Source organism: Aspergillus aculeatus, assembly GCF_001890905.1.
Source record: "Aspergillus aculeatus ATCC 16872 unplaced genomic scaffold ASPACscaffold_6, whole genome shotgun sequence".
Taxonomy (NCBI): domain Eukaryota; kingdom Fungi; phylum Ascomycota; class Eurotiomycetes; order Eurotiales; family Aspergillaceae; genus Aspergillus; species Aspergillus aculeatus.
The window spans coordinates 1221448-1243196 of NW_017962981.1; the positions used below are offsets into that span (position 1 = coordinate 1221448).

Sequence of the window (21749 nt, forward strand, 5' to 3'; positions counted from 1 at the left end):
GTTCATATCCCGAAATCTGTCGACACTACAGATCCAGCTAGGGAGTGCAGCTAGCCATTATGTAGGTGGTAGTTGCACAATGGCAATTCCAACTTTACTACACTTCATCTTCTCTCTTCTCTACAGGCTTCCAACCTGGGAAGCAAACAGCAGTGAAAAGAAGACCGATTGGCGAGTACAGCCCATGGAAGTCGAGCTTCACACTGGAAGACAACAGCAAGCATACAGCCATCTACGTACTCTAAAACTGAGCCCAGAACATAACAGGGCTCAGAGCAGTATTTTTTTTTCAAAAATTCCTGACCGACCCGAAGGCCAGTCAGAGCGGTCAAAAAAGTAGTTTTCAACTAGCAAAAACACGGTCTCGGATGTCTCCTCACTGACACGTGTAAAACCCGTGCACCAGGATGGAGAAGAAAAGAAAAAAAGATTCTAAAATTTGGGCGAGGGCGGGAAGTTTATATACCCCCGCCAAGCCTGACTCACCGCGCTAGACAGAAGCGAGAGGCGCTCTGAGCTCTGATTGGCGGTCTCGGGGCGCCCTTGCCGTGTCCTCATTGTGAGGCCTCAGGCATTTTTCCTGTTGATGCCTGGAAAATAAGCCGGGCGCTGGCACACAGTCTAGTTACGAGTTGAGCAGAAGAGTGATGGTTGTCCCGACCATCCTTGAAGGTTCCCTGCCATCTTGAGAATTCAGCCATTGACTCCTACGACTAACTGAAACTCGACCTGACTGGTCCATGGGTGATTCTTGTCAGTGTGGTCAGGCTTAGCCTGCAATTAGCCAAGGCCTAGGTGCTTTTGGGAAATGTGTCGGGCACCTACAGGCTGCGCCAATTGAGGTGCCACTCCGCATGAGAAGGATGAGGGAAGAGATGGAGTACTCAGCTGTACCGGTAGATTATTGTACAGCGCCTGAACCCCTCACACTGAAGGTACAGTACGGCAGGTATCGGCGACAACCCGGTGGCACGTGACGTGACATGTCGTAATTGGCTGCGACAGCACAGTGTCGTATTACCACGGAGAGCGAGTTGCTCACCTGCTCCGAACACTCACCTGCCCATGCATTGTGACCCCCTCCAGATCCCTCCATCTCTTCCTGCTTTGTTCTCACTGTCCCGAGCATTGCGACTGTCTCCTCATTTCCAGAGCAATTGTTTGTCGACTTCCGAGGCACCAGCAAGCAAACGCCTGTCTTGGGAATCCCTAATCTATGGCTATTGCCAGCTCCGCCCTCAAAGAGCGGTAACTCTCGGACACCGCTTTCATACGCCTCCAGCCTGCCCCCCTCACCATGGAGCTCGTGCAAAAAGAACATGAGAGGCTCGTAAAGAAGACCAAGGCCGCTCAAGGCCTCAAGTCAGTACAAAACTCGATAGATCTACTGCAAAATGCGCGGGACGCCATTGCTGCAGGTTGGTTCCCTCCTCAGGCCCACCACCCCGCAGTCACCGAACTATACTGACAAGGAGATCGCAACCAGATCCGAGTCAAGCATCAATCATCCTCGCCAAGCTACAGAATCCGGTCAAAGCATCCTTCGATTCGATCAATGACAGTCTTAAAGAGACCCATAGCGGTCTCAACAAATACTCAAAGTCCTTGGATAAGGTAGCACGAGCCCGGATTCGTCCGATCTTGAAGCCCCGCCTGGATGTTGGCTGACGTCTAGACCTCCTAGCTATTCAAAGACAGGCCCCTACCGAGCACCGAACATGACCTCCTCTCCTCCCAGGAACACCTCATCAACCGGGCCATCGCGATGCACCTGCTGAGGGAGGGGCAGTTCTCCGTGGCGGCCACCTTCCTCTCTGAGATGGCGGAAAAGAAGGCGGCGGAGAAAAAGCAAGCCAACACGGCGAACGCCACCGAGAATGCCGCATCCATCCTCGACATCGACGAGGTTCCATCCGACGAGGTGCGCAAACAGTTCGCCACGATGTACTACATCCTCCGCGAAATGAAAGAGAACAACAACCTGCTGCCCGCCATACAATGGGCCCGGGACAATGACGAGGCGCTGGCGGCGCGGGGGAGCAACCTCGAGTTCGAGCTCTGCCGGCTGCAGTTTGTCTGGCTCTTTCACGGGGCCCAAGAGCAGCAGAGCCCCACCCCCGCCGGACGACAGGCGGCTCTGGAATACGCCCGCCGCGAGTTCCACGGCTTCCTGCCCCGATACCTGCGCGAGGTGCAGCAGCTCATGGGCGCGATGGCCTTTAGCCCCAACCTGCAGGATTCGCCCTACCGGAGCATCTTCAACAACCCCTCGGCCTGGTCCGACGTAGCACACTCCTTCACGCGCGAGTTCTGCTCGCTGCTCGGCCTCTCGGCGGACTCACCCCTATACATCGCCGCCACCGCCGGCGCAATCGCCCTCCCAACACTATTGAAACTACAGACCATCATGAGAGCCAAACGCACCGAGTGGACCACCGAGAACGAGCTACCCGTAAGACTGCCCCATGAAAATCAAATCCCCGCATACCGCTAGAATTCTAATGACACTCACGCCCTGCAGGTCGAAATCCCCCTCCCGCCATCCTACCTCTTCCACTCCATCTTCGTCTGTCCCGTTTCCAAGGAACAGACCACCGACGAGAACCCACCCATGATGATGCCCTGCGGGCACGTCATTGCCGAGGAATCCCTCAAACGATTGTGCAAGGGCAGCCGGTTCAAATGCCCCTACTGCCCGAGCGAGAGCCATCCCCGCGAGGCCAGAAAGGTGTTTCTTTAAGTCTTTTATTCCCTTCTTCGAGTCATCATACCCCGGGCTACAAGTAAGTACATACACTACCTCCTCCTTACCATGTAATCAGCGGGCGTCCAGGGTCAGAACTCAGTACGTACATCGTTTGGAGTATTCTTTTTTCTTATATGCCTTTCTATATTTTTTACTTTTCTTGTTCGCGGCTCTATCGAGATTTAGGTCTGGCTGGATACTCGGGGTTTTTCTTCTTACAAAGCGAAGCGCAAGGGCTGGAGTGGATCGAGTAGGTGTACATATTTCCTATTGTTCTATTATAAAGATCAAAATGATTTCAATTCGAAAACAAGCTTCAATCCTTGAGCTCTTTCCGAGGTGATCTGGACGCATGCGTGAGTCCAACTGAATAAGAAAACCCTGGTTTTATTGTTGTTGTCAGTGCAGGGAGCAAGCCCACTAACGGAGGTGGACCGCTACCCGCTACCCAGAAGAGTATATATACATATCACAGCCTCGGATTATGACCGACGGACCACCTCAGCCGCTCACAAATAATCAAACTTCGCTAGCCTGGATCTTTTTCAGGCACGGTTTAGATTTTAGCAGGAAAAATGTTGTTTATAGAATGACGTTACTGTTTACTGTGCTTGGTTTTAAATCAAGAACTTCGCAAGGAATGGTAGATGTTGGCTGTGCCGTCCCTACTATATCTATCGGGCAGTGTAAACATAAATTCCCACGCCGGGGGTTTGTAGTTCGGCACACCGCTCGGCTATGAAGGGTCAAGTCATATAGAACTCAGCGTTTGTTTTCGTTTGATTGCCTTCTCTTTCTCCTCTATAATAGACAGGGGGTATACAACTCGAAGTGCTGGAATAGAGATAGCAAATATACTTATTACACACGGAAGCGGACACGATTCTCTTTCGTTCCGGGCGACTTGGACTCAAGCTCAACACAAAGTCAACCCTAGACACCAACCAACTTGCCCAGCCAGGACAACCAGGAGCCACCGTTGCTGCTGCTACTGCTGCTGCTCTCTCTATCCTTCTCCTTCTCGCCGCGCACCAGCAACCGAACCCTCGTCTCCACGTCGGCGACATGGCGTTCGAACTCCCCGAGCCCGGCCTCGACGTCCTCGACCTTGGACTCGAGAACGTGGAGCTCGTAGTCCAGCTTCGCGCCCATCAGCTCGACCCGCCGCATGTAGTCGGTGAGGTGGGTGTGCTCCTCGGACAGCAGGTCGGTGGATTTGCCGCGCAGCTGCTGGAAGACCGCGAGCCGCTCCAGGTAGGCGGCGTTGATCTTCTCGTAGCTCTCGTGCAGGCAGCGGCTGAGGTCGTCGACCGAGGTCACCTGCTGCTCGACCCAGGGGGCGGTCTGCTCGCTCAGCTCGCGGATCTGGCCGCTGAAGAGGCGGGCGTCCGAGGCGAGGACGTCCTCGTGGAGGATCGCCTCCTCCAGGGTGGCGTCGGGCCGCTCCTGGATGTTGCCGCCGATCTCATCCCAGCCGAGCACCACCTCCTCCACGGTGCTGAAGGACAGATGCCGTGGCCAGTGGCCGTCGGTCCGTTCGGGCATCGACCGCTCCTCCGAGCCTGGCAGCTGGGCGCAACTCCGCGGCCGGCGCAGCAACATGATCCCAATGTCGGGCGTCCGCTCTCGATCGGCGGAGACGTCTGTCGAAGGAGTCCTCCGGCGGGACTCTTCGTCGGGCACTTCTTCCTCGGATGCCGGCTGGAAGACCGGGACCTTGTGGGCAGACTCCGAGTCGGCAGTGTCCGGAACGGCCTCCACCGTGATTGCGGGTGTCTTTGCTTCGGGTGATTGTGGGGGCACAATGCTTGGTGCAGACTCGGCAGCCGCGGCATCCTCCTTGAGAGCTCGGCCCTCGGACTCATGGATGCTTCCTTGCTCTGCAGTGTTCGGATCGCCGTCGGGCTTTTTCGGCTGACTTGGTTCTGTGTCACTGTCAATCGGAGGCAGGTGAGACGAATCGCCATAGTCGTATTGCCCCTCCCGGGAATGCTTCGACGGATGTGATCGCAAGCCCACCGCGTCTTTGAATCTGCCAAATCCCGCTCGCGCGTCTGACACTTTTCCACTCACGCCTCTCCGCACGATACTACTCAGGTTCTGATCCTTCTCGTCGAAGATGGCGGCTGATTCGGAAGGTTTCCTTGGGCGATCCGCCTCCGATGGCAGCCGATCCACTGCCATGTCCTCTTGAGAATGTCTCTTCCGCGTCGTCCAAAGATAGCCGCCTTGCTCGTCGTTGGTGAAAAGCATGTCGGCTGCCGCCGGGCCACCACCGAACGACTCGCCAATGGCACCCTTGCGTGGTTTGCCCCTCCACAGCCACTTTGCCCTCTCGCCTTTGACCAGCCGCGCAAAGGTGTCAATGTCCAAAGTCTCAATATCGGCGATACCGCCCTTTTCGCGCCCCCGAACCATCCCCATCACCATTTCACCGCCATGCCCGCTCAGCTCGGCCACCGTTGACTTCACCGCGTCGGTCCAGCCCTCGGCATTCGCAGCTTTCGCAGTGACTCGATGTAATCGGTCCAGGGTCTGGCGGTCCAGCCGTCTGGTCCGTTTTATCTTCTGTGATTTCTGGAAGCTCCCGATCCCTCGTTTGAGGTTCGGGATGTCGAACGCGTCCTTGCCAACGGGGGCACCGAACGCATGCAGCCGATTCCGGGCTCCGATAAGAGTTCCGAGAAGAGCCGAGACCGAAATGGGGCCCAGCATACTGTCACTGGGTTCAATGTTGTACAAGTCCATCCCAATCTCGGTCCACCAATCGGCTATGGCTGCCTCGGTCATATCACAGAGCAGACCGTCTACATACTCCGGCGCCAGGTTGCCGAACATCATCAGGGCGATCTGGCACTGTTTCACCAGCTCGACCACGGCACTATAGAGGGGCACTCTCTCGCTGGTGCGGTAGAGTTGGTGGAATTTGGCTTCGGTAGCAGGCGACGGGGGTTGCAGCTTCAAGCTGGCACGGCCCGAGCAACCTAACCTCTTTAGGTTTTCATTGACTATGAAATCGTCCTTGTGTTTGAGGACATCGCCGTCCGGGACGGGTATGAGTGCCAGGGCGCACGGAAAGATGCTGAGATCGGTGACCATCAGCGTCCCCAGGGGGGTGTCTCGCTTCTGTGCCTGGCATTGTACCACAGCGTTGAAGTACAGCCGCAGACGGGGCGACCACGTCGACTCATCCGTCGGGACGCTCAGCACCCCGACGGCGACTTTGTGCGATGGATCCCCCGTGTAGGTCGTGATGATGAAAGTTGGATGAATCCGAGTGCACGCCCATTGCTCAACAATGTAGACCTCGTACCCATCCAGAGTCATTCGCCGGTGTAAAACTATGGTCGCCGGATCCTCCTCCAGGTAGCGGAAGGCAACCGGGTCGGTGAAGACGAGTCTCTGGTGGCCCGGCCGTGGGGGCGGCGACTGTCCGTCGGGGCCGTTCGTTTGCACGAGCGGACTCTCTTTCGGTACTGTTTTGGTCGGCTCTCGTGCTGCTATCGCAGCAGGTGTGGCAGGCCCACCAGTCTGCGTGGGAGATGATGGTGGCATGGCGTAGGAAACGGTACCAGCTTCCCTAACACATAAGGGATGAGTACAGCTTCAATTTCTGGGCGAGGAGGGTAGCGAGGAGACGAGCGTTAGAACCAGCCAGGGAACTAGAGCTCGAACGTTGTAAGAGTAGAAAGAAGAACGCGACACAAAATATTTAACCCTCCAGGGGTGTTCTCTCGATTGGACCAGCGATACAGAAAGCAAGTGCCATTGACATATCCGAGAAACTTCGAACAGGATGAGGGGGGAAAGGGATGGGGGCGCTGATGGAGCCTCAAGCTTCAACGTGAGGTGCCAAGCTAGCGGCTGTCAGTCCATGTCATCCCGTGAGGATATATTTGGCGAGGGTGAAAGGGAGAAAAGCACAGGCGTTGTTGGCCGTGAAGCGGGTGGTTGTTGCGGTGCGGTGCGGTGCGTTTCCTCTTGGTTGCCGGGCATTGCAGCCGACGACGTCACAAGGGGATTTCCGTTGCGACTTATCAGGGAGCGGTGAGCCGAGGGTTTATCGAGGACAGTTATCAACTCGACTCAATAAGAGCCAGATCATCCTTGAGAATACCTCGATTGAAGAGTTCTATGAATAAACATGGTTCTGGAGTAGTGAAGAACTTCGTATTGCCTTTTCAGGACTGGCTTCTAGAACAATGAACGCCACTAACGGTGCATAGAACGCAGCTGCCTACCGGGCAGGTTAACTTGAATGGTCCAGTCAAAGCAGCCACCAGCCACAGCTCAGCATCTCAGCCACATCTTATGTCATGCTCGATGGGAATATCTTCATGCTTCCTTTAATGCAATAGCTCTACCTGGACACGAGACAATAAAGACAGAACCTTCACATCCCGGATAGATCTCATTCCCAATGCTATCTTATCCCATAAACCATTCAACCACTTTCTATGTGAGAGACAATGTCATCCAAAATGCTAGAACCATATGTCATCACGGGTAAATGTAGCGCAAGAAATCCTGAGGACAAGCACGCACCACTTTCCCCGGAAAAAAAGAAGACCCAATCAATTATACAAGTACATAAATGGAAACAGTTTTGAGCCCCAGAGTATATCAATCAACATTTTACATGCCCATACCCATGCCACCCTGTCTGTTGGCGGCCTCACCCTGCATCTTCTCGCTGACCTTGATGTTGACCTCGAAGAACTTGGACACGCAGCGGTCGAGGCAGACAGATTCGCCTTTGTTGAGGTCGCCTTCGCGGTAGTCGTTGGGGATGCACTTCTTGGTGCAGGACTCGGTCAGGCTAGTTGTTGATTGGAGGTCAGTTTCATGCCGATACAGATGAGGTATCGAGGACGGCCATCGAGGGCCAGAAGGGCAGCTTCACGCAGAGCGTTCAAGGCCGGGTTACCGGTCGACTCACCGGTTGAACATGTCGGAGATCATCTCCACCTCGGTCTCAGCGGCAGCAATCTTCTGCTCCGAGGACATCTTGGGGGCACCGCCAAAGAGGAAAGACATTGTGAGAATGGGGGGGGGTGTGTGAGAGATGGGGTGAGCTAGAGCTATAGGTTAGCAAATCGACAATTGATGGAGAAGCTTTGGGAAGCATGGCGCTCACATTTGAAGAGAAAAAAAAGAAGGTTAAGAGTTGTATAGTTAGAACTCAAGTCTCTCTCGCTCTGCTTGTTTGAAGCTCCGGGAGCGGAAGGAAAGTCGGAGCGGGCTTGCTTCCTCTCACCGCCTCAGGATTTTCTGTCGGCTGGCCCTTTTCCCTGCCTCTCTTCCGCACACGACCTACTCTTCTTTTCTTTCCCGTCTCGCTGCAAATGATGTGAGCACGTAGTCCTTTGTTATTCTTCTTTCTCAATGCAATCAATCCGCCCGCAGTGGGCGTCACGACTGAGAGCCGGAAGGCTTCTGTCTAGGTGAGTTAGCTCAAGCGGCACTACCTCTGCCTTGCAACTGGTTCTTTTTATGATGAGACATACCCTTCCATTTTTCAGAACCGCTGCACCGAATGCTTGGAGGAAACCTCCAAGTAATGAGTGTAACTGGAAGACTAATGTCATCTGATTTTACTACCCTTTTCTCTGGCACGCTTGCATTTAATGATCAAGTGCAATTGCTAATACGACATCTTCAGCACAGGAGCACCCATCTCAACCCGTACACAGATTCTGCAGACCAATGGCCAGTTTACTCGAGTAAATCAGCGCCTCACTGCTGCCAATGCGTCAAGGCATAGCAGCAGCGCAGCCTCCCCGGAAAGAGTTTTCAAGGAGCGTCTGCAGGAGGTCCAAAAGACACTTTCCGAGGCATATCCTCGGCTTGAGAGCAATGAAAACTCCATGAGCACTGCGGAATTTCGTGATCGCTACTCCCACCTAGATTATAATGAAGTAGAAGGAGACACGGTTGTTGTCCATGGTAGGTCTCTGCCTCAGCTGGCGCTCTACCACATGTTGTCCCCGTACTTAGATCAGTAGGTAGGATACGTACCTCTAGACTGGCTGGCAACAAGTTGATCTTCTTCGACATGTCGCAAAATGGCCATAAAGTGCAAGTGATGTGCAATATCCGTCAGTTGGAAGGGGTGACTCCCGAACACTTCAGAGATTTTTCGCGGCTGCTTCGCCGGGGTGATGCCTTCTGTATGTTCCACCTACCAGTACACCCTTTGTATTCCGTCGGTCCCCGACTGAACGTTCTCCCCCAGCCGTAACCGGTAGGCCTCACCGTACCGGACGAGGCGAGCTCACCATCTTGGCGACTCAAATGCCTCAGCTCCTTTCGCCTTGTCTGCACGATGTGCCGCTGGACGCCCATAAGCACGAGACCTCCCCGTATCCTCGTCATGTTCAGTTCCTGGCAGATCAGCGAACGGCAGACATCATCCGCGCCCGGTCGGCTATCATTCAATATGTCCGCCAGTTTTTTGTCGACCGAGACTTCATGGAAGTCAACACCCCGATTCTCGAGGCAGTAGCAGGGGGTGCAATTGCACGCCCCTTTCATACATCTGCCACAGAGTTCACCGACCGGCAGCTGTCTCTGCGCATTGCGCCGGAACTGTGGCTGAAACGGTTGGTTGTTGGAGGGTTTGATCGAGTATTTGAGATTGGGCCCTCGTTCCGCAATGAAGGTAGGGGATGTTCGCGTGGACCACGATGTGGACGAGAGTGCTGACAGCGGGGATCTAGGACTGGACAAGACACACAACCCGGAGTTTACTACTTGTGAATTCTATCACGCCTATGCCAACCTGGAAGAGCTGATCTCCATTACGGAGAAGCTTCTCTCGGGCTTGTCGACCCGTATCGACGAGGTGAACGCCAATAACACGTTCACCCCAACCGAGGCGAACTTTACTGCGCCATTCCGTCGCATCGACTTCATCACCGGAATTGAGGAGGCCATCGGCCGCAAACTGCCTGAGCTTACTGCGCCAGACGCCCTAGCGCAGGTCAAAGAACTGTATCGCGACCTCTCCCTCCCTGAACCCTCCGATCCAACCCTCCCGCGTCTCCTGGACGAGCTCTGCAGCAAATATGTCGAGCCGCAGTGCATCGACCCCACCTTCATTATCAATCCGCCCGAATGTCTGTCTCCGTTGTCCAAGTCTTTTATCGACCCGACGACGGGCCAGCGCGTTGCCGCGCGCGCCGAGCTGTTCATCGAGGGGCGGGAGGTGGTCAACACCTACGAGGAGGAGAACTCTCCCTTCGAGCAACGGCGCAAGTTCGAGGACCAGGTGCGATTCAGCAAGGAGGCCAACGAGAGCGAGGAGATCGACGAGAGCTACCTGGAGGCGCTGGAATGGGGATTGCCGTCAACCGGGGGCTGGGGGTGCGGGATTGATCGGCTGTGCATGTTGTTCACGGGGGCCAAGAAGATCAGCGACGTGCTTCCGTTTGGCAATCTCCGGCAGGTCACTCGTCGGTCTGAGAAGACAGAGAAGGTTGACGAGGAGGAGTTGGAGAAGATTTAGAGTGTCCATCAGCCACACCACTGCATTGTACATTACCACGAACTGTACTATAGATACCATATAATCTAGATTTCTCCTATCGCCAGATCTCCGTCCATACTATGCGAATGAGTATATCTACGGCGGACGTATCTTCATCGGCAGATACTGGGCTGACAGCCGATAAGCCGTTGATAAGCGGGCATCGGAGCGGGCCGAGCCAAATTTTGTCTGGGGAAGAATTTATTTCTGGGAATCATCTCTTTTTTTTTTTGTTCTTTCTTTGTCATTTCTCTCTTTCCCTGCAGTCTGTTTCTTGTGGCATCGCCGAATTTACTGCGTCACCATGACTCTAGAGGACATCCCGCAAGGCCAAGCCGTGACCGTGAGCCTGAAGGAGTTGATTGATGGTAAAGCTCAGCCCTTACTCTGCACTAGCATATCAGCATCCATCAGCATCCACCCAAGCGATAGCATACAATATCCCGAAAACCGCAAACCCCAAACAAAACAACCCCGAAACTAACCAGAAGAACAGGAACGATCACCTTCCCCACCCTAACCGAAGCCTTCGGCCCCTCCTCTTTGGGGATCATCATCGTCAAAGACCTGCCCCCGAACTTCGCCCATCTCCGCGCCCAAGTCCTCTCGAACGCCTCCTACCTCGCCGCTCTCCCGCCGGACGAACTCGAAACCCTGACGTCTGAATCCGCAAAATACCTCGTCGGCTGGTCGCACGGCAAAGAGACCCTGCGCCCAGGGGTCTACGACACCCACAAGGGCAGCTACTACCTCAACTGCGCCTTCCACCAGTCCCCGGACCTGCAAGGCGCGCCCGCCGCCAACCACCCGGACCTACAGGAGTACACGGCCCCGAACATCTGGCCCGCCGCCACCAGCCTCCCCAGCTTCGAACCCAGCGTCCGCGAGCTATGCAGCATGATCATCGACACGGCGGCGCTCGTGGCGCGGGCGTGCGACCGGTTCGCCGCCGAGAATGTCTCCGACTATGTCCCCGGGTATCTGGAGAAGGTGGTGCGGGGCAGTCTGACGACGAAGGCGCGGTTGTTGCATTACTTCCCGACCAATGCCCAAGAAGAACAGGAAGAGGGGGATGAGGGGGAAGGTGATGACGACTGGTGCGCCACGCACCTCGATCACAGCTGTTTGACGGGGTTGACGTCGGCGATGTTTGTGGATGAGGCGGATCAAAATCTGGCAGCCACTCAAACCCCACTGGAGGAGCTGGCGGCGTCGCCCGATCCCACCGCGGGACTGTACATCAAGTCCCGCACAGGCCAGATCGTCAAGGTCAACATTCCCCGGGATTGTTTGGCGTTTCAGACGGGCGAGGCGCTCCAGTTGATTACCCGGGGCCAGTTCCGCGCGGTGCCGCACTTCGTGAAGGGCGCGAGGAAAGGGTTGGAGGGTCGAAAGATCGCCAGGAATACGTTGGCGGTGTTTACGCAGCCGAATTTGGAGGAGGAGGTGCAGCCGGGGGTTTCTTTTGCGGATTTTGCGAGGGGGGTGGTGGCGCGGACTTATTAGGAGGGGGGGGGGTGGTTGATTATGGATATCATCGGTAGGAAGGGGGGGGGGTTTATTTGTGTCGGTCCAGATGCAGGGCAGTAATTAAGTGAAGCTAAGCTACACTACATCATTTTCCATCATGCGCGCTCGTTTGTTCTGCGGTTCCTGCTCGGTGGTGCCCGGTCCTGGAACGTAGTCCCCTCCTTCAGTTTCCTCAGTCCCACCCCGCAACTGATCGATCCGTAGCGTATACTCTTCCTCCTCAGACTCACGCTCCCCACCAGAGACAGCACCATCGCCATCGCCATCGCCATCGCCATCCTCCGCCGAACTCGCCGGCGCACTGCCGTCCACCGCTCCCAACCCCGTACTCACCAGCTTACTGAGCTTGCCGACCTTCGCGAAGTTCGACGCCGTCTTGGTCGACGGCCGCCCGACGTCGCCGGGGATCTTCGCGTCGCGGAAGTCCGCCGCCCTGGCCGTGCCGTCGATCACCCTTAAATTGGCCCGCCACATCTTGACGTCGCGCACGTCGCTGTAGTGGCCCACATCCTCGCCGTTGAGCGTGTCGAGCGCCAGCGTCTGCGTGCGGAAATCGCCCCAGAACCACCGCTTGCCGGGGCGGATGCGCTCGTCAGTCGCCCGCGAGTACGCCCGGCCGCGCAGCACCCCGTGCAGATCGTAGTGGAGCGCCGGCGAGCGGAACAGCAGCTGCATCGCGTCGGGCTCGTAGCAGCGGCCCAGGATCATGTCTTGGGAGACGTTGACCAGGGCGCCGGAGTGGAGCGGGTACCACTCGCCGTAGCCGCTCATGCCGACGTAGTGGAAGGTGCTCGCGATCTCGTCCGAGGTGAGGGGTTTGGGTGGGGGTGGGGGTTGCGGGGAGTTTGGGCTCCGTTGTAGGAGTGCTGCTGCGCGCTCGCGATCGTTCGTGTACACTTTGCCCTGGATGCGCACCTGGTACGTCTCGGCCAGTTGTTTAGATCGCGGGTCGGCGTCGCACTCCTTTAGCTCGAGGCGGATCTCGTGGATGATCATCATGTTGGGAGTGACTGCTGTCGCAGGACCGACTGTATCTGCATCGCACCCCGACGGTTTGAGCCGCACCGCGTCGCCGACCGCCAGGAATTCAGCCCCCAGGAAGATCCCACGACAGTAGATCGCGGCATCAGGCCACGTCCCCTGGAAGCGGTATTTCTCCAGCAAGCTGAACGAAGCCATGACGGTCAGGGCATTCTCGATAGACGGATGCAGTTTCTCCCGAGGCACCCCCTGCAGGAAATGCTCGTACGCGCCGAACGGCCGGATGCACTTCATGGGCACATACTTGTGCTGCAGGGAGTAGCTCTTATCCTCGCTGTTAGGGTCGGGGAACGTCTCCACCCGGAAGCCCGAGTAGTTCGGCCCCCATTTCTTCGGCGTCGTGGCGACGATATCCTGCAAGACCACATCTTCCTCGGGGAGCTGGCCGACGACGCCCGCGCGCCATTCGGGAGCCCCGTGCCATTCCTTGTGTCGGTAGATCTGGACCTGGCCCGCCTCCGGGTTCCACGCGAGCTTCCCCTCGTACTCCGTCGTCCACAGCACCAGCTCGCCCGTGCGCGGCACAAACGACGGGAGCATGTTCAGCTTCTCCAGGTATTCGCGGAGCGGCGTGCGCTCGGCGCGCCAGTCCATGCTGACAGGTTCCGTGATTTTTTCGTCGAGCTGGCCCTTCGCGCGGAGTTTGATGACCGCGGCTTTGAACACGTCCGGGGTGCCCTCGCTGTCGGCGATATAGGACATGCTGGATTCCGAGGGCCGGCCGGGGAGTCGTCCGGAGGAGCGTACAGCAGCAGCATAAGTAGCAGCAGCAGCAGCAACAGCAGAGCCAGGAGGTCGACCGGGTTTCCTGCCACTGCCTGGGGGTCGGCCGCGTCTGCCGCGGGTGCCTACCGGCTTGATCGGGGTGCTGGTGCCGGACGACGTACGCGTGCCCGAACCTGGAGGTCGTCCGCGAGGCCGGCCGACTCCTCTTCCGATCGGAACGCCGTCTACACACCACGTCAGTAGTTTTCCAAGAAGCAATCCTCAATCCTAAGGACGTACCTTTCTTGCGCTTAGCTAGCTTCTCGCAGAGAAGGCAGGTGCAGGGCTCTTTGCCCCGGCTCATCAGATGGCAGAAATGCGGAAAGAACTGAACGGTAGAGTAGAAGTATTGTTGGAGAGGATGGCCGTAGAGGAAACGGTCTCGCTGGGGTTTAGTCACTGTTAGAAGAGTTACTCAACAGATACCGGTCGTGCAACTCACGATATCAGGATCCGTTCCGCGCGGTCTGTCGAAGATCGCATACCCGTCTGGTAAAGTGTCCAGGATGTATTCCTTTCCTGTATTTATATCAGCATCTGCCTGAGATAGCCATTGATATGAAAGTAAGAGGTGCAGGGTCACGGTACTTCCATCGTGCACACCAGGTGCATGCGCATAAGGTTGAACATGAAATAGTCAATGCGCCAAATAAAGAAATTTACAACAAGAACTCAGGGATTATTAATCCAGCCAGACAACTCTGGAATACAAGTAAAGACTCTGGTGTACAAAGAGAGCCATCAAGCAAACCCCAATGCAAAGACGTTACCCCGAACTTGAGACAAGCAGCAAACGAGAGACATGTACGGCGGAACGGAAACAAGCAAGCAAGCATCACTGAAACCCAAGTCTATACTTAGGTATACATAGCTACTAGAAACGAGACAAAAAAAAAGTGCAACCAAAATTAACAACAAAGACATTGAAGCACAAACCTACCAGGTTCATAAAAGCCCACCTTCTGCGCCCACAGCCTCGCAATCTTGCGCCGATAGTAGCTGTCGTCGGGCATGTCGAATCGGTCCCCCGTCGGCCAGCCAGCGCGGTCTCCATCGCTGTATGTCGAGTCAATCGGGATGACAATCGCCCCGGGATCTTCGCCTTCCATTTTTATGTCAAACATTTAGGTGGTCAGGTCTACCCTCTGCGGGATAGCGCTGACTTGCAGCCTCTGTTTGCAAGGTTTTGGGAGTGACTTTAGGGGAGACGCGGGAATTGTAGACACAAACTGGCTACGCTACTCTTGAAACAGGTGTCCCAAGAAGCCACTGGACATTCTTGTCGTCACCAATAGCCAGGAAATTTGTGATTAATTTTGTGAAAATAATTCAGAGACAGGAGCCTGGTCTGTGATAATTCAGGTAACGTAGAAAATCGCTGGGAAAAGAAGCTTTGGAAATTGTTAGAAAATTGTTAAAAAATTAATTATTGTTGAGATTCTATCGCATCGCCGTGGCTGCCAGTCATGTGACTCACGGGGCAATGAAATGAGATCTATTAACTAGAAAGAAAAAGCTTAGCGAAAATGACAGGCTCTTCTGATTGAATTGTTTGCAGCTGAGACCGAACTCAGGCTGAATGCTTTCTTATCCAAAGGATCATAATCTTTACGTGACGTGATGTGACATGTAGTAGAGATGCTTCCCTAGCTTTGCAGCCGTTGGTGGTGAATATAGCATGCCGCAACCGCTTATAAATGCAAGATGAAGCAGTGGTATCACCCCGTCTTAGTGAGCTTCTACAGCTTCAGAACCTGTCTCGTAAGGCGGTGGATCAAGTTCACCCTCTTCCACCCAGACCTTGCGCAATTCCTCCTCAATCTCCTCACGCCGCTGTTTCCACTCCTCTACCTTGTCCAATCGCTTGCGGATCTCCTGGATCTCCTTCTCGACTCCCAGCTTCTCCTTGGCGGTGCCAATCCTCTCCAGCTCCCACTGTTCTCCCTCTGCGCCGATGCTAATGTTCAAGCTGTAGGTGTGGTACTTCTTCAACGACGCGCGTGTGGAGATCGTAATGACCGTGATTCCCCGCTCCTTTGCTCGATCATACAGCAGACCCTCCACGTCCGACGAGACCGCAGAGGTCCCCTCGTCAAGAAACGCGTACCGCGGCTCGTGGTAATAGATGCGAGCCATGGCCATGCGCTGCTTCTCTCCACCGCTCAATACGTCCTTCCACTCTTTCCGGGAGTCCCAGCCGCCCTCCCGCGAAGGAAGGTAGCCCAAGTGGGCATCATCCAGAACCTTCTGCAGCATAGCGTCTGATACTCCGGCCTCGCGCATGTCAATCTCCGAGTGGGGGTAAATGACCTGGTCCCGCAGGGTTCCGACGCTAAGATATGGCCGCTGAGGCAGGAACATGATGCCGTCGAGCCCGAAACCCCGTGGCCGACTGACCAAGCCACGATACACCGGCCACACCCCGGCAGCAACCCGTGCAATGGCAGACTTGCCAACGCCATTGGGTCCGGAGATCAGGAGATGGTCTCCAGAGTGCACGACAAACGACAACGACTCCAGAAGCTCATCACCACCACGGGGATAGAGGGATGGAGCAACGATGGGAACCTGCTCGAGGCGCACGCCATCGAAGCCATTGTGAACAGTTCCCTGAACGTCGGCCAAGGAGTATAACTCCACACCAGAGTCCCGCGGAGGGTAGTATGCATTTGCGTGAACCCTGTGGAGGGTGGAGATGAGGCTGTAGACTCTGGATGTGTACCCGGCCAGTTCCGAAATGTCCTTGATGCTATACATCATACGGCCGCCCGCGTCCGCTAATGACAGCATCAAGCGTTTGTTCGTGATGAATTCTCTCATGCGGTCGCGCTCACGACCGGTGCCTTCTGGCAAATCAAGCAGCTCCAGGGCGCCGCCCGATCCGCCCCACGCAGGTAGGAAGATCGGCAGCGATGTAACGAGATACCCAAATGCAGACCAGGCATACTTCAAGATAACATCTTCGAGCATGTTGTACCGGATCTTCAGACTGTAAATTCCCTCCATCCATCGCTGGAGGTCTTTGAAACTTCTTGCCAGAAACACGCGTTCGATGTCCGCGCCACCATAGAACGAGATCTCCTCCGCGTTCGCGAGAAGTCGGGAATGCAAGCTACGGAAGTCCCCCTCTTTCTTCCCTTCCACCGCTTTCAATTTGCCGAAAGGAGGTGAGAGTCTCCGAAGGACTGCCGCCGTGCTGAAATACCCAGTGAGGATCCCAGTCAGAGCCAACGGTCCCAAAGAGCGATAAAGCTGGTAATTGAAGACGAACAAGTCCACCAACGGCTTGCCCATCGAAGAATAAAGTGATGCTGCTGCAGTGCAGAACTGGGTGAGGTCTTGCGTAATGAATTGGTCCGCCCCTTGGCCGATGCTGCCGTCCAGGTTCATCAGTTTGTAGTAGTTATTGTCGTTGGTAAGGTAGAGATCATGGATGTACCGCGTCAGGCGGGTCCGGAACGCGATAGACACTTTTGACTGGAGGAACTTGATCATAGCGTTGGTGTATGATGCAAGTGTTCCAATGCCACACCACTTCACGATGCCCCAGGCAAAAGCCCGGCCCTTGCCGGCGACGAGGTCTCGCACGATCTCACCATCAAGGCGTGCAATCAGTAGAGAGAGATACGTCCGCAGGAGCAGGAAAACGCCATGACCCATCAGAAGACCCGTCTCTTTACTGCTCCATCGGGGCACCATGATGCTTCCAAGGCTGAGGAACTGATGCAGGAAAGCGAGGTTCAGACCTGGCTTCGTCATCGGCGGTGGGGTCTGGCTACTGGACGCGCCGTCCCCGACGCGGGCGGCAGCAGGAGGGTTTAGAAACAGTCGCCGGTGCGCATCAAACGTCGTGGGTTTGGTTGGATAGATCTTGACCTTCGAAGTCATGGATCCCTTGTAGGGTACGTATATGGTCCGGGTTCCATCCTTCCCTCTGATCCCAGAGTTCCGGCGTAGTAACCGCCTGCCCTGTGCATGTTCCTTCGACCTCTCGCGAAACCATTTATAGCCTCCATATCCAGTTCCCAAGATCGAGAGGATCAAAGCGATAGTGGCGACGGTTTTGGCCGCTTTCGAAGAGCGCTTTATCCGGGCACGAGTGAGGTTGACATAGTAGTGGTACAATGCCACGAGAGGATCCTCCCGATGCTGGAGCGTCGATTGAGCGGCCATTTCTCCGTCTCATTGACAGGCAGCGGGACCTCGAGAGGTGGTGTATGGTTGCCACGATCGCAGGCTGCCGGTGCAGCAGATGTCACCCTCAGGTTCGGACACTGAGGGCCATGAGGGCCGATAGTAAGTGCTGTGTTGCAACGTGGGGTAAACTGATAAAGATACAAGGGAGCTGTGATATGGAAGTGGAAGAAGGGGTCAGAGACAACTCAGGCGACAGGTCACATTCTTGGTACTCGTTGAAGCTAATAGCGGAGTTGCGCGCATGTGAAGACCTCGGGCCAACCAACCCTGCGGAGAGGCGGAGACTCACGTGCGGAGTCCCCAGACTCTGACGTCGGTCGCTCCTACACATACAGTACTCAGTAGGTATGTGACTCTGTCCAGAAATCAGGGATGGTCATTTGATGGGGATTACTCAATCAGACAAGACTAACTATCCATCATTGCTGGATGCTCACCCGACTGACTGGCTCTATTTCCGTCAAGCAGATACTCAGTAGATGCGATGACACTGTGGGGTCCGCCTGTGCTACAGTCTTTCTTTTCTTTGCGGGAAGTATTACGGTCGGCTAGCTGAGCAGCCTTGCCTTACAATATTGGAGTCTCCCTAAAGAAACGAGTAATGCATATGGAGTTTTGTCGAGTGATATGTGTAGTTCTGCGACTTGGCTGTCACATAGCGTTTGGAAGATGGAAGCGATGATTATGAACACTAAGAGTTTAAACAACGGATGGTCGAGTAAAGAAAGTGTAGTCTTCTTTCTCGTTCCGGCCAGCCCGCAGGCCAAGCCCCCGGGTTCGACCTTCGGCCCACTCGACCATCACCCCTTCCCATAAATTTTACATCTTTTCTCCCTTCAAGTTCCTCTGCCCTTATGTCTCCCTGTGTTGATGCACTGTGAATCAAGGACTGATCCCTCGGTTTATCCCTACAGACCAGCACCAAAGAGAAACTCAGGTCCTCGCGATCTCAAGGCTGCATGGACAGCTCCATATGGTGGTTGTGCACTCCTGCACCCGGGCGCCCGGCGTAAGCGCCCGCTATCCTAAAGGAGACCAGGGTCACTGCAGCTAAGAAGCTGGGATTGTCCTGCTAGAGGCACAATTCGTAGCGATTACAATCTTGCGTAACGATACGAGCGATAAATTCTGGGCATCAGGACTGCTTTCAAGGTTTGGAGACATGGAATGCCAATTCTGGTGGGCAACTTTTGCGGGGTTGCTACTATATGGCGTCCTCGGCCTTGATGGCGGAGATCCGTGGGCGGGAAGTACTTAGGAGATATGCGGTTTGAAGGACTTTCGTAGTGTGAGTGACTACCTAGTACTCTGTACATACTCTGCAAATTGGGTTAAGCTTTGATAACGGGCAAGTTGCCGTGAGTTCGAAGTGTTCGGCGTCCCCCCAGAAGCACGAGATGCGCCAATTACCCGGAAGCTTAAGGCTAATGCAGATGTTGCAAGATCTATACATACATCTACCTTCGAGCGTGTACGTATCATACTCCTTGAATCAAGAGGGGTCGAGATGGCCCTTGACAGACCTACCTCTGGTGGCTTTAGACCTCTTTTTGTGATGACACATCGTGTGTGTGTGAGAGAGAGATCACTATCAGAAAGCTGTCGAGCATCGACGGGCGCTTAAGAGTTCTTTGCCCGCTCTGCATCCAACCTCACTGGATTTGATTGATTACACGTTGGGCAAGCGCGCATGCCACACCCTTGAGCTAGCTAAATTAGCCCACCTGTAGCGACCGGATACAGAGCGTCTATGGCGATAATCTCGATTCCATGCGGGCGATGACCGGGGGCGAAGAGGGCGCATAGTAATACGGAGTAGACACACTTCGGCTACATCGAACTGTACGCATGCAGGTAGTCGCGGTACGTGTGCCTTTGATCAAGTCTACAGCGGAAAATATCGATCTTTGCTGCATGATAGGGAAATGAACCACCTGCCCGCGAATCCAGAAAGCCCTCTTGGGAGGGGATGCACGGACCTGAGGCCTGGGCTCAGCCCGTTGTGTGACTTCTGATTCGCAAGCTCAGTCGGGAATACAGGCTTGCTCCGCCCCGAACGCACTGCGAATTTGTGATAAGGTAGAGATGGCGGTTAGCTATTGTGGGCGAAGGTCTACTAGTGGTCTTGGACGCATGGATGAACATCATTATTGAAGAGGGTCGCGAGCCGATCGCATGCGAATGCCAATGGCGGAGGATTAGATCAATAAGGTTGGCCCTGTAGAACCAGCAATTGGTGGAGTCTGAGAACTGCCAGCCTGCCACAGATGAAGCCTGCGATCGGAATACGAGCGAGCAAGAGGGTGGAGCTGTAAGGCACATGGGCTATCGCCGTTTTTAGAGCTGGTCGGCCGGTATCTGGCGAAATCCGTCCCGTGCAGGATCTCAAGAACTGACATTGAATCAAGATTCTGTGCTACTGGCTAGTCAGTCTGATCGCTCGTGGTAGTAATATTAGCTGTTAATTCATATGGAAGTGAAGTACAAATGAGAAGCAATGTCCATCTGCATGAATTAGCCCAGGTCCGAATGATTGAAGAAGAGATCGATTGTTGAGGAGGATAAGTTAGGTAGAGCAAAAAGACATCATGGAAGCAGGTGCCGGTGCCTGTATTGAGTATCACCGACCTCAGTGAGATCATTGATGCTGATACCCCTGGATAATGCCCACTCTGGTCATCTGCGGTGGAAACACCTGCCTTTCCAATGGGTCCCTGTGCGCTTGAACTCGGGGGATAAATGCGGGTGATTGGTTCAATCTAAAGTAGAGGATGAAAGCATGGGGAGGAGGGTGGATAATGTAGAGAAGGCTGCTGCTCGGACTAAACCAAAGCAGATGTCATGTTTAGCCTAGCATTGATTTGAACGAGCAATGAAATTGCGATGGCACCTCCCACTTCCGCCCGAACTGTGTTGCAGCCCTGCACCTTTTTCCTCTCCGGTCCAGACCACTTTCACCCTCGGCTCTCTGCCCTCCTCCTTTTCGCCTTCTTAACAAGCTGTACGGAGAGGCTCCGCAGACCAACTGCCAACTTCTGTGACGGTAGGGAAGAAGGCATACAGAACACTTTGGAGTGCACGTCCATTCAATCATGTCCAAGCAAAAGAAAATGTACGTGCATAGGCAATTTGTCTTGGGATGATACAGTGTTTGATCCGAGTCAACTGGCGTAATTATTATCTTATTGTCATGGTCAAGATTATTGTTATTAATGTGATTTCTTATTATTGCTTTCCCCCGCTCCTCTCAGTTCCTCCTCTTCCGTCAGGACTGTCTGTCTGTTCTGTTTTCTTCCTCCTCCCTCTCCTCCCCTCCATCTTCCCTCCTGTGGCCTTCTTGTTCAGTTGGTCATTTGGTCCCCTTTTTCCGTTTTTCCCTTTTTTTGTTAATCTCCTTCTCTTGTCGTCTTCTCAAATCGGTTAGTCAAGTAAGTCCAGGAGCCGAGCTCAGGACACCAGGCTTGTTTAATACACCCCCAAGCAGTGGTGCTCCTTTACCTCTGTGCAACCTAGGATTACATTACCGTTTCCTTCCCCTCCTTTCGTTCCTCCCCTCACATTTCGTAAGAACACATTCTCGTCTCTTCATTTTATCCTTCGGCCGGCTGCTTTTCCTGCTGTTCGCTGCTACCTGACCAGCTTCAGCTATTCCTATTCCTTCATCTAAGCGCTTGAACAGGCCATCAAACAGGCCATAAGGACCAGAGACAAGAAGACCTGATCGTCGACCGCCGATCAGAGGACAAGACCAGGGCTCAGCAACCTTCACCTTTCCTTTATTATCATTATTAAACTTCACTCCTCCCCTCCCCATCCGTCAGCCCCAGTGCAACATTCCCGTCGTTGTACCCTAAAGGAAGGGCCCGTTCCACCTCCAGTACCCGGTCATTTCCCTTTCTCCCTCCCTCTCAACTTTTTAATTTTTATTCTTAGTAATTTATT

At 54.6% G+C, this 21749-nt stretch overlaps 7 protein-coding genes across 7 annotated transcripts; 3 read left to right on the top strand and 4 right to left on the bottom strand.

Annotated features, from left to right (window-relative positions):
- Positions 1-874: 874 nt before the first annotated feature.
- Positions 875-3061, top strand: ASPACDRAFT_117621 (ubiquitin-protein ligase RMD5). The gene is made up of 4 exons (XM_020196086.1): positions 875-1418; positions 1487-1614; positions 1685-2452; positions 2522-3061. Exons 1-4 carry the CDS (start codon positions 1298-1300, stop codon positions 2738-2740), a joined length of 1236 nt encoding a protein of 411 aa, XP_020057320.1. The 5' UTR covers positions 875-1297; the 3' UTR covers positions 2741-3061.
- Positions 3062-3679: 618 nt separating this feature from the next.
- On the bottom strand, positions 3680-6301 carry ASPACDRAFT_26855 (putative Sin3 complex subunit (Stb2); the record flags this gene model as incomplete). The annotated part of the gene is made up of 2 exons (XM_020199452.1): positions 3680-4889; positions 5028-6301. 2 exons carry the CDS (start codon positions 6299-6301, stop codon positions 3680-3682), a joined length of 2484 nt encoding a protein of 827 aa, XP_020057321.1.
- A 711-nt stretch (positions 6302-7012) lies between these two features.
- Positions 7013-7783, bottom strand: ASPACDRAFT_1868132 (Tim10/DDP family zinc finger protein; the record flags this gene model as incomplete). Its single annotated transcript, XM_020197914.1, has 2 exons — positions 7013-7565; positions 7686-7783. 2 exons carry the CDS (start codon positions 7781-7783, stop codon positions 7382-7384), a joined length of 282 nt encoding a protein of 93 aa, XP_020057322.1. The 3' UTR covers positions 7013-7381.
- A 348-nt stretch (positions 7784-8131) lies between these two features.
- On the top strand, positions 8132-10253 carry ASPACDRAFT_27480 (putative lysyl-tRNA synthetase; the record flags this gene model as incomplete). Its single annotated transcript, XM_020199497.1, has 5 exons — positions 8132-8190; positions 8409-8692; positions 8749-8916; positions 8982-9407; positions 9466-10253. The coding sequence occupies 5 exons, from the start codon at positions 8132-8134 to the stop codon at positions 10251-10253; spliced, it is 1725 nt and encodes a 574-aa protein (XP_020057323.1).
- Positions 10254-10578: 325 nt separating this feature from the next.
- ASPACDRAFT_26778 (uncharacterized protein) lies at positions 10579-11780 on the top strand (the record flags this gene model as incomplete). Its single annotated transcript, XM_020199450.1, has 2 exons — positions 10579-10642; positions 10771-11780. The coding sequence occupies 2 exons, from the start codon at positions 10579-10581 to the stop codon at positions 11778-11780; spliced, it is 1074 nt and encodes a 357-aa protein (XP_020057324.1).
- Positions 11781-11879: 99 nt separating this feature from the next.
- ASPACDRAFT_26770 (uncharacterized protein) lies at positions 11880-14719 on the bottom strand (the record flags this gene model as incomplete). The annotated part of the gene is given in 4 exon segments (XM_020199449.1): positions 11880-13501; positions 13851-14024; positions 14037-14147; positions 14524-14719. The coding sequence occupies 4 exon segments, from the start codon at positions 14717-14719 to the stop codon at positions 11880-11882; spliced, it is 2103 nt and encodes a 700-aa protein (XP_020057325.1).
- Positions 14720-15044: 325 nt separating this feature from the next.
- Positions 15045-18056, bottom strand: pxa1 (putative peroxisomal ABC transporter (PXA1)). Its single transcript, XM_020196087.1, has one exon. It carries the CDS (start codon positions 17781-17783, stop codon positions 15339-15341), a length of 2445 nt encoding a protein of 814 aa, XP_020057326.1. The 5' UTR covers positions 17784-18056; the 3' UTR covers positions 15045-15338.
- Between the last annotated feature and the right edge of the window lie 3693 nt (positions 18057-21749).